Genomic DNA, 12,278 nt, shown 5'->3' on the forward strand with positions numbered 1-12,278 from the left:
AGCCCTGTTTGTTTTGTTTGTTTTAATCTGGACAAGCCTGCATAGAGTAATGTGATTCCTTTGCGTCTGAACTAAGCTCTTATCAACGTCTCTGCTCCACTCAGCCCATGAAGGTTAGTGCCAGGCAGCTGGGTCTGCACTGACTAGGCCGGAGGAGGGGCTGTAATGGTAGCAGCTTCACTGACAGCTCCACTCACCAGAGGCCTCCAGATGCCACCGGCAACTGGAACTTATTAGAAACACCCTGGTCGGAGGGCATGAGCTTTACACACAAAAATAACTTGTGTGCAAGTCGTGCTCTTTGAGCAAGGCGGGGTAGCACACGTCTAGAGTTCCAGCACCAAGGAGAGGAGGCTGAGGCAGAAGAATCAGCACATATTTGAGTCTAGCTTGATCCACAAAGTGAGTTCCAGGCCAACCAGAGGACAACAGTAGCTCTGTCTCAAAAAAAAAGGGGGGGGGAATCAATATTGTTTGGTGGGCCTTTCCAATTACTTACAAAGGTTTCTTTCACTATCAAAATTTTAATGTATTTTAATCTTAAAAATTTCTTCATTTGGTAGACAGGTGCTATACGCCACCTTTTGTCCCTTTGTGTGAGAGAATAACCCGCTAGAGTTGGCCCTTGATCATGTGGATTCTGGGGCTCACCAGCCCCTTGTATTTTATTAGTCTTAGATATACCTGGTAAAAACAAAACTTGCATAGAGAATAAATTTACCTTCCGTGCTTTCACAATTAAAGCTGACAAAATCTTCCTTCCACTCTCAGCCAGGAATATCCTGTTGGCTGCTTCCGAGAGAATCACCTGGAAAATACCAGTCCCCACAGTGAGGATGGATTTGAGTGATCAGGGACTCATGAGGGACCTGAGACAATTGACCAGGGACTGTCTGTGGGTGCATGAGGGACCCGCGACAATCAGTGGGCACAAGAGGGACCCAGGACACTCCATGGACGCACGAGGGACCTGAGACAGCTTGTGGACACACGAGGGACCCGGGATGGTCCATGGACACACAAGGGAACCGTGACGGTCCGTGGACACATGAGGGACCCGAGACGGTCCGTGGACACACGAGGGAACCGTGACAGTCCGTGGACACACGAGGGACCCGAGACAGTTCTCAACTGCACAGTGCTAGGTCAGCACCAGAAATGGAGGAAGTCTAAGTTCATAGACAAAGAGAGCTCCTACACCCAGTGATCAGAAAAGGTCAAAGGCGGGTAAATTTGAATTTAAATTCTTTTTTAGACAATTAAATATCTAGGATGAGGAGCTGGGTGGATGGCTTAGGGGTTAAGAGCATGCACTGTTCTTGCTGGGGACAGAAGTTTGGTTCCCAGCACCCATGCTGGGCAGCTTAAAACCACCTCCAATTCTAGCCCCGTGCTATCTGATAGCCTCTTCCGGCCTCCATGGACACCTGCACTCATGTGTACCTACCTATACACACATACACACACACTAACAAAAATTAGTCATTAAGGAAAAAAATTGGGGTTTGTTTTCTGAGGCAGGGTTTCTCTACATAACAGCTATGGCTATCCTGTAACTCCCTCTGTAGACCAGGCTGGTCTTGCACTAGAGAGAGATCCACCTGCCTCTGCCTCCCGAGTGCTGGAATTAAAGGCGTGTGCCAGCAATTCAGGCTTTATTATTAACAACCTCACTTCTCTATAGGAATTCAGTACTTTTAATCATTGATTCAAATTTTAGAAATCTAACTACACACTGCTGGATAAGAACAAAGAGTCATTTTAAGCAGCTGTTTTCATACACGTAGACCATGATGTTGTTCTGTCCAGACAAAGTGTGGTGGACCTGGAAGGTGTGGGAAGGAGGTGGAACTGGGGATGAAGCAGCATGGATGGGGAAGAAACTCGGCTGACAGACTATCTGCCACGAGCAGCCAGTCACAATAGCGAGGAGAGCAGCCCTGTGCACAGGGGGACACAGCTCCTGAGGAGCCAGGTGGGGCATCACTCACTGCTGAGACATACCTGGAAGGCCTGCCGGATGCAGTGGAGCTTGGCCAGGAAGTCGCTGTCCCCGAGGCACTCCAGCGTCTCCGTTCTGCAGTGACGAGGGGAGAGTGATGGTTAGGGTCACCCAGGAGCGGCCTTCCGTAGACCTGGGCTTGTGCGGGGAGGAGTGACGGTTAGGGTCACCCAGGAGCGGCCTTCCGTAGACCTGGGCTTGTGCGGGGAAGGGTGATGGTTAGGGTTCACCCAGGAGCGGCCTTCCGTAGACCTGGGCTTGTGTGGGGAGGGGTGATGGTTAGGGTTCACCCAGAAGCGGCCTTCCGTAGACCTGGGCTTGTGTGGGGAGGGGTGATGGTTAGGGTCACCCAGGAGCGGCCTTCCGTAGACCTGGGCTTGTGCGGGGAGGGCTTCACCACAGGACCTTAAGGTGAAGCACACGCATACTGACACACCACAGACCAAAAATGCATTTTCCCCACATTCATAAGCATAATTTAATAACTGTCACATAAAAAGGAGCAACAGTGCTGGGCAGTGGTGGCACATGCCTTGAATCCCAGAATTTGGGAGGCAGAGGCAGGTGGAGCTCTGTGAGTGCAAAGCCAGTCTGGTCTACAGATTCCAAAGCTACACAATGAAACCTTGTCTTAAAGAAAATAAAAAAAAAAGAGCAACAGCACCTTAAAAATATAGCCACTAAAATAAATTATTAGCCATAAGCTAAACTGGAATAATACCTCAGTACTCTGGAGTAAATTTTTCCTTCTTCAACTAAATGCATGGCTTCTTCGTAGAAAGGGCAGCGGCAGAAGGGGTCCAGGCTGTGGGTGGGCCGTACTTCTCTGTGCTCCGTCCCCTAAGGATGCAGAAAAACGAGTCACCGAAGGAACAGGAACTATTTTAAAAACCTAGAATTTCCATATTACCAAAATAAGCTAAATGTGACTAAGCCACAAAAATCACTAACATTTTATGTAACTACAACCAAACATTACTGTACTTCAAATTTCAGTTGTTAAAGTTCAAAGTGAGCCTGGACTAACATGACTAATATGGGCAAGATTCTGTCTCAGCAGAGAAACCAAATGGCAAAATCTCAGGCGCTGGACTGCAGGGCTGGCTGAGGCATTAACTGTAGCTCGGTTCCCAGCACCCACGCTGGAGACTCATAACCTCCTGCAATTCTGGTTCCAGGAGAGTTGGGAGCTCTGGCTTCCATGGGCACTAGTGCTCACATGCATGTACCTACTCACAGATACACATCCACACACACCATTAAAAATAAACTCCTGCCGGGCGGTGGTGGCGCACGCCTTTAATCCCAGCACCCAGGAAGCCTTGCTAGGCAGCCAGTTCCAGACTAGCCAGGGTCACATGATGGGATCTTGTCTCAACCCAAATAAGTAGAACTTAACAAGCTTAGCATTTTGAACGCAACTACTTAAATCTACAAGGTGTGCAGAAAAGCAGAGTAACTGTCAAGGAAGAGGGTTTTCATCGTCCAAAGAACACTTTAAACCCATGCATGTGACAGAACCGAAGAAAACAGACACAAATCTAACTTGTGATTAATTGCTGTAAGGAATTCCATCTTCTATGTGACTTTGGTCAGCTTTTATGTAACTGAAAGATAATGCTTTCTGACTCTTTGAATAGAATCTAATAACTCTATAAATAAAATTCCAGTCTGACACTTCATTAAAAGACAACTGTAAATACCCTGGGCGGCTAGCTACACAGAAATCCCAAGCGGATGCTTCCCGGCACGCTGTATTTTTTTTTATGGCACTATGGGGAGAGAACCTAGGGTTTCTGCACAATAAGCAAACACTCTACCTCCTCGGTTACAGACCCAGCTCTAAACTTTTAACAACAGTATTACTGGAATTCATCTCATGTGCCATAGTATCCACCCAGTTAAGGTATACAACTCGCTGGTTTTGGAACACACAGAGTTATGCAGCCACAGTACTTCCAAGAACATATTTGTCTCTCTACCAAGTGTCCCCATCCTTCTCTCCTTGTTTCTGGAAGCCATTACTTGGAAACCAAAGTGTCCTACTGAGAAAAATGAAATAGAAATGAAATTAGCCAGTATGCGGACTTGTGTGTTTGGCTGTTTCATTAGTGTGCTTTCAAGGTTCTACTGTGAGATACCATACATCAGCAGCTCACTCAATTTTATGGATCATGGGCGCTGGAGAGAGCTCAGTGGTCAAGAGTACTTGCTGTTCTCATAGAGAACCTGGGTTTGGTTCGCAGTTCCTATGCCAGGCAACTTACAACCACCTTCGAGTTCAAGGGATTCGCTGCTCTCTTCTGACTGCCATGTGTACAAAGCAGCACGTGGTACATGTGTATACATACATACATACATACATACACACATACATAAATGCAGGTTACTCACACGTGCACATGAAATAAAATAAAAACATGTAGACAAACCTTTAAGAAGACGAAACTCTGGTGAATGGACATACTATATTTGTTTATCCACTCCTCAATGATGGACTATGGGTTTTCCCACTTCTGGGGGATCATGAACAGGCTGCTATGAGTATTTGTATACAAGTTCAAACACATCTATGTTTTCAACTTCCTAGCACATAAAAACAGAAGGGTCAGATGGTACCTATGTGTTTTACTGCTTGAGGAACTGCCAGACGGTTTTGCAAAGTGGCTATCCAGGTTCCAGCTCTGCCAGCAATGTACATACACTCTTTCACAACTACTGCGTTTCCACCATTATTATAACAACTATAGCAGACGAGAACCCATTTGCATTATAAAATGAGCAATAATATTAAGCAGGTTTTCATCTTATTGGCCATTTGTATATTCTCTTTGGAGAAATGTCTATTCAATTTTCTATTTAATTTGCCCATTTTTACATTAGGCTACTTACCTATTTTGTATTTAATTGTAAGAATTCTTTATATAGTAGATATGCAAGCCTTTTTATTAAATATGCACTCTGTAAACATTTTTTTTTTTTTTTTTGCTTTACCATCTTTATAAGATTTTGGTGTCTTTGAGGATAGCAGATCTCTGTGAATTCAAGGCTAGCCTGGTCTACTTAGGGAGTGCCAGGATAGCCAGGACTATACAGTAAGACCTGTCTCCTAACACCAAAACAAAACAAAACTAAACAAAAACAAAGAGACAAATGCTGAGAATCCTGCTCTTGGAAGCTGCCACACAGGTCAGATTCTGACTGTCCTTGAGCAAAGTGCCAGCCCCGTCCCATTAAGTTCTCTCCTTAGAGGCCAAGAGGACGGCACAGCAACTACAAGCCCTGGCTTTGCACAGAGAACTGAGCAGTGAGGAACGGCACAGCTCACAGCTCCTCTCCGGAGTCTGCTATCTGGATTTTTGTTTTTGACAATTTATGCCCAAATAGTCTCCTTGTTTTCTGGGGGAGTTTTTCAGTCTTCTTCCTCCTGCTTAGGCTCAAATCTTGGGCCTTGTGCAGGTGGGAAACAGCGTACTCGGGAGCCACAGTGCCGGCCCTGTCTGCACGCAAACCCTAGAAGCTCCTGTGAAGGCCACAGCTTCCGCATTTCACATGCAGTTGGTGCAGTGTCACATGCTTTAAACTGCAGTGAGATCTCATTTGTATTTTCATAAATAAAGCTTGCCTGAAGATCAGAGAGTAAAACAGCCCCATTGGTCAGCCTTCTAGACCATGCAGAGGTGACACACACCTTTAATCCCAGTAGCCACACTAGTTGCCATAGAAACCAGGCAGTGTATGCCTTTAATCCCAGTGGTGCACACCTTTAATCCCAGCCCTAGAGAGGAATAAAACGGGAGGAGACAGTTTTCACACAGTCTCATTCTGAGATTTCTGGAAGCAGAATCGTCATTTTAGACTTAGGTAGAGGTTAAGAGCCAGTCTGGCTGCTTTGCTTTTTTGACCTTCAGGTTGAACCCCAATATCTGTCTCTTGGTTTTTATTAACTGTGCTACAGTAAATGACCCCATTTATTCCTTCCATCAGATTGTAACTTGGGTAAGACTACTATTGTGACATACAGGCAAAGGAGCTGAGCTTCACAGTAACAGGAACTGTGCGTTAAATCCTAGAAGCAAACCCTTAATTTTGAAACTAGACATAATATTCCAGAACGCAGGCTTTCTGCTGTGTGTGCATGTGCAGATTTGAGGTTAATGTTTGGTATATACCTTGACCATTTCCCTCTATTTTTAAAAACGGGATCTTTCACTAAACCTAGAATTGATGATTTAGCAAGACTGGCTCCCCAGCAAGCCCCAGGGGTTCTTCTGTATCTAATATCCAGATTCTGAGCTTGAAGGTGCTAATCCAGGCACTTGTCTCATGACACAGGTCTGGGGCTCGACCTCAGACCTTCACGCTGTGCAGCAGACACTTAACTGTGCTCCAGCCTCAGACCTTATGCTCTCAATCAGACTACACTGTCTTGCTCATATCTAGAGGCTGCCACGCAACCGGCAACATCCAGACTAATATACATGTGGGCCAGGGAGGTGGCTCGTGGGTAAGGTACTACATGCACACGTGGGCCAGAGAGGTGGCTCGTGGGTAAGGTACTACATGCACACATGGGCCAGAGAGGTGGCTTGTGGGTAAGGTACTATATGCACACGTGGCTTAGGGCCAGAGAGGTGGGCAAAGTTACTTGCATCAAGTCTAATAACCTGAGGACTCCCATAGGAGAGAATCAACTTCCTGAAGCCTTCCCCTGACGCCACGGTGCAGGAGTTCAAAGCTGAGGTGACGGGGACGGTGGCCTTTAACTGGCTCAGCAGTCTATGGCAGAGCAGCTACAAAGGAACACAGGGCTCCCTTACTGCAGAGCACAGCCCACATCTCGCTGCCCCACACAGCTGTGCCCTCCTGGAAACTGGCCACGATAATTAAAAAGAGAGAGAAGGAGCAGCAGAAATAAAATGTCAAGCATTGGAAAAGGTAAGTGACTGAAAGAAGGCTACAGGAAGAAGGGCTCAGCAGCCAGAGGAGAGCTGTCTGGACCTGTGCGGCTTCACAAAGACTAGGGTTTCTTTACCTTTTACGACAACATTATTTAGGACAGTAAATCTGACCACAGAGAAAAATCAGGTTAGTTCTGATCTCAGTGCTATAGCACTCACTGGCTAGGAAACAACAGCTTTCTGGTATCTGCTGCCACTAACATAACATGTTAATGCTATTATCACACGGGTATGAAAACCCACCCCAGAATGGTGCATAACCTGTAGCCTGTGTGCAGGTGTGATATCACAACGAAAAATGCCATATCACACCTTGTAGGGGTTGCAGCCAAGGTACCAAACAATAAATATTACCTAAAATTACCTTTAGGTTATATGACAGATAGATTTATTTATTTTACATATATTATCGTTTTGGCTACATGTGTGTATGTGCACCACACGTGCCTTTGGATGGTTGTGAATCACTCTGTGGTTGGTGGGAGCCAAACCCATGTCTTTGACAAGAACAAGTGCTGGACCATTTCTCTAGCTACAATATAAATGAATTTTATGTCTAGACTTGTACTCCAAATATGTCATTATTATGCAAACACTCCAAATTATATACGTGTGTGTGTTCACACACACACACACACACACACACACACACACATATAACATTATATAACATTACTGGAATCAAACATTTCAGGGCAGGGATGCTGAGCCTGTAGTGCAAATTCTTGGTAACAGACACCTGAGGAATGTTGTCTTAGAACTGAAACTATTGTTGTAATAGAGATTTAGTTAAAAACTAAATTTTAATTTTTTAAAATAAATTAAAAATATATAAATATTTATATATTTATAAATAGAACATTTATAAAAAAGACTCAAGAGTCAGAGGCTGGGGTGGAGACTACCAGCTCAGAGAGGTTGAGGAGCAAGTAGCTGAACTTCCCTCTTCGCAGGCATCTCAGAAAGACAGCCTCCTTCTGCTCAGCCAAACCAAAAAAAGACTGCCACACTCAAAGTCCCTCCTTACAACTTCCTGTGTGCCTCTCTATCCATCTTCCAGACTCCCTCTGACTCTCTGATTACTTTCTGTCTACTAGTTGTTGACTCCGCCTCCTGACCCAAGATTGATTTTATTTAATTAGTGCAAACACAAACTTAGGGTTCACAGTGTGATCGAACACGCTGCAACACAGGTATCATTATAAGTCTCAAAAAGTATTTTCAGCCGGGCGGTGGTGGCTCACGCCTTTAATCCCAGCACTCGGGAGGCAGAGGCAGGCGGATCTCTGAGTTCAAGGCCAGCCTGGTCTACAAGAGCTAGTTCCAGGACAGGCTCTAGAAACTACAGGGAAACCCTGTCTCGAAAAACCAAAAAAAAAAAAAAAAAAAAAAAAAAAAAGTATTTTCAGCTATCATTGGAAATAAGCTAAATCAACGTGCAGCAAAGCTTACATATAGGAAAATTTTGTCAATCACTTTGACAAATGATTGGCCTAGTTTAAAGAAAAGTGTATTGCAATAATTGTCTTACTCTAAACAGGGAAAACAGATCTTTAAGTTCTGAATAAATCTATCAAGTTACCAAACACTGTTTAACTTCTCAGGATTCTGATCCACTCTTCCCTTCTTTCCGTTTTTCTTCCCTTAAAGCAGGATCTCACTTGTAGCTCTGGCTGTCCGAGAACTCCATTTGTAGACCAGGCTGGCATCAAATTCAGAAATTTGCCTGCCTCCCAGAGTCCTGGGATTAATGGTGCATACGATCACGTTCAGCTACATTACTTGCAAAAGAATTTATCTTGTAACACTCATATTCTGAGTTATACCTTAGAAGCAGCGATTTTAACTGCTGAGTAATCTCTCCAGGCTCTAGAAAGACAATGTTGCTAGGTTACATACTCAATTCCAGTCTCAGAAGGGTGAAGGAGAACTGTGAGTTCGAGGCCAGCATAGGGTATAGAGCAAAACCCTATCTCAAACAAAAGTGAAGAAAAACACAACACCAGGCAGGGCTAGAGAGATTACTTGATGGGTATGAGCATTGGCTGCTCTTGCGGGCCTGGTTCAACTCCCGTATGGCAGTTAAAAACCATCTGTGAGCCGGGCGTGGTAGCGCACGCCTTTAATCCCAGCACTCGGGAGGCAGAGGCGGGTGGATCTCTGAGTTCGAGACCAGCCTGGTCTACAAGAGCTAGTTCCAGGACAGGCTCTAGAAACTACAGGGAAACCCTGTCTCAAAAAACCAAAAAAAAAAAAAAAAAAATATCTGTGACTTCAGTTCCAGGGCACCTGAAAGCCTGTCTTGGCCCCTGTGGGCATCAGGCACAAATGTAATGCAGAGACATATTTGAGGCGCACACACACACACACACACACACACACACACACACACACACACACACGCACGCACGCGCGCGGCAACTGTGTCATGCAATGGCACACCACCTCACCATGAACACGACTTCTCTCACCTCTGCTGCTGAAGAGAAGAGATCTGCGGATTCACTGCTCAGGGCGTCTTGCAGGCCAAAGTCACCCACATTCTCCTTGGTGCTCACGTCTGTATCTTTATCTTAAAAGAGAAAAGGTAGAAGGTACGAGGTCGTTACTCTGTCTCTGCTGTGTTCACTTTCTACCTCCCCTCTTTATTCAGACGTTCGGGCCCAGGGAAAACAGGAACAACTATAGCGGGCTGTAATCTGACAAAACCCGCACGGCACTTCATGTACTGCCATGCCATGGGACACAGTGCTGCACTTTTTTTTAATGTAGAGATTAAACTTATTTTTCATTAAAAGAGCTTTAAGCTTAAAAAAATAACTCCAGTTAAATTATTTACCATACTTGGTAAAGTATGTAAACACCAATACTAGTTTAACACAATTTAATTGCAAGTGGTCTTCTCTAAATTTGAAATAGTGTAAGGTTCATTAAAATCAACTGAAAAAAATTTTGAGACGTAGCCTAGGCTGTCCTGGAATTCACTGTGTAGACAAGGCTGGATTTCTACTCACAGAGATCTAATGGGGGAGGTCCTTCTGTATATGTGTTGCTTTTATTGGTTGATGAATAAAGAAGCTGCTTAGGCCTATGGCAGGGCAGAATAGAGCTAGGCAGGAAAACTAAACTGAATGCAGGGAGAAAGAAGGCAGAGTCAGGGAGACACCATGTAGCTGCCACAGGAGACAGATGCCAGACGGAACCTTACCAGTAGGCCACAACACCATACAGTGATGCACAGATTAATAGAGATGTGTTAATTTAAGATATAAGAGCTAGCCAGAAATATGCCTAAACTAATAGGCCAAGCAGTGTTTTAATTAATATAGTTTCTGTGTGATTATGTTGGGTCTGGGCAGCCAGGAAACAAACAGGCAGTCTCCATGTGCAGAGATCCACCTGCCGCTGCCTCTTGAGCTAGGATTAAAGGCGTTCACTCTGCAAGCTGTGGTGGCCCACAGCAGTAAGGTAAGCTGAGGAAGCTGAGACGGGAGAATCTCAAGTTCAGAGCAGGCAGCCACTTAGCTAAACCGTCTCAAAACACAAAAAGGCCACCACACTTGCATTCATAAGGCATGACTGAATTATTAACACAACATTTCTGGCTAATCACCGAGAGTAAGCTGCTCGTTATCCGTGTCGTCTTCAAACTCCAAGGCTGACTTTACAAACGGAGCAGCCAACAAAGCTCAGGCAACAGTTTCTTTCTCATGCTTATTCTTTTTATTTAAAAGTCAAATATGACCAACTGCCTCAGTGGCTTTTGCTTTGTTTTGTGTTTTGAGACAGGGTTTCTCTGTGTAGTCCAGGCTGTCCTGGAACTCACTGTTAGACCAGGCTGGCCTCGAACTCACAGAGATCCGCCTGCCTCTGCCTCCCGAGTGCTGGGGTTAATGGCATGTGCCACCCGTCCGGCTGCCTCAGTGGCTCTTCAAATGGTGATAAAGCTCAACTTTTTAGAAATAATTTATCAGGCCACCAGGCCAGCCATCTGTTGGCTATGCACAATACCCTGAAGGTGGGTGTGACGCTGCCACACCACCAACAGAAATCCATTTGATGACAATTCATTTTCAGGTTAAAACCCACTTATCTAGGTGATTAGACTGTAGCAAATAACTAACGTACTTGGAAATGGGTGTAAAAAGCAAAGAAGAAAAAAGATTCTCAATCTGTTAAACTTGTCAAATGCTTTATCCCCGTTAATAAGAAATCAGGAATTTCCTTGCTTTCATTTATTCAAATTTCCATTCTACTAAGCCTTCCCTAAATAAATGTCATTAATTTTGCCAGAAATCTTTCAAATTTTCTTGAGAACCCCTATGTATCAGAAGAACCCTTTGTGACTCCATTGGAGAGTAGAAATCCACACCGCCATTAATTTAGTTTAAATTCAAAAGTTGTGCAACTGATATTTTCAGTCCTGCAGAGAACAAAAGGGTTGATGCACAGCGCTGAGGCCTCGGTAGGGTGGGGGCGTGCGCCCACACGCGCTGCACACACACGCTGCACACACACGCTGCACACTCGGTCGCTGTTTCACGTCTGCTGGGGCCAGCTGTTACATTTAAACTACTTACCTTCTAAAGTCTAAGTTATAATTGTTTCAATTGTGTTAATCCTTTGAACACACTTAGCTTCTTTTTTTAAAAATATTTATTTATTATATACATAATATTCTGTCTGTGTGTATGGCTGCAGGCCAGAAGAGGGCACCAGACCCCATTACCGATGGTTGTGAGCCAGCATGTGGTTGCTGCGAATTGAACTCAAGACCTTTGGAAGAGCAGGCAATGCTCTTAACCTCTGAGCCATTTCTCCAGCCCCCACACTTAGCTTCTTGTCTTAAAATTCTACCATGCCAGGTGTGGTGGCGCACTGGTAGAATCCTGGTTATACCTAGGAGCCAGGAGGCTAGTTTAGCCCAGCAGTTCAAAGTTCATATGGGCAATATAGCCATACCCCATCTCAAAAAAATTAAATAAATAAAACCCTTCTGCTAGATGACCATTATAAACCAAGATTAAATTATTCTATTTAAATAATAATAGTCTGGAAATATAGCTCAGTGGTAAAATACTTGTGTAGCTTTGACATGGACTAGAGCCCTGGATTCTCTACCTTGCATAGCCAACAAACAAAACAAACAAACAAACCACCCCAAAACAAAGGGAAACAACAAAACCTGAGAAATTTACAGTATTCTACCAAACCAGAAAATGAACTAAGTGTCTTATTACCTATCTACCTCTATGTGTGCCCGAGTAGATTTATGTGACCCACGTATGTGCAGACGCCCACAGGTTAGAAGATGG

At 44.5% G+C, this 12,278-nt stretch overlaps 1 protein-coding gene across 3 annotated transcripts in view; it reads right to left on the minus strand.

The window, feature by feature from the left end:
* Window positions 1-12,278, minus strand: part of Miga1 (mitoguardin 1) — a 53,451-nt gene that overhangs the window by 12,469 nt on the left and 28,704 nt on the right. For all 3 annotated transcript variants that reach the window (XM_038311186.1, XM_038311187.1, XM_038311188.1), the window contains 4 exons: window positions 9,435-9,535; window positions 2,724-2,842; window positions 2,005-2,077; window positions 722-808 (listed from right to left, as the gene is read on the minus strand). In XM_038311186.1, coding sequence (XP_038167114.1) covers window positions 722-808; window positions 2,005-2,077; window positions 2,724-2,842; window positions 9,435-9,535 — 380 coding nt within the window. The remainder of the gene's footprint in view (window positions 1-721; window positions 809-2,004; window positions 2,078-2,723; window positions 2,843-9,434; window positions 9,536-12,278) is intronic.

Source organism: Arvicola amphibius, chromosome 14, assembly GCF_903992535.2.
Source record: "Arvicola amphibius chromosome 14, mArvAmp1.2, whole genome shotgun sequence".
In the NCBI taxonomy this organism is placed as follows: Eukaryota; Metazoa; Chordata; class Mammalia; order Rodentia; family Cricetidae; genus Arvicola; species Arvicola amphibius.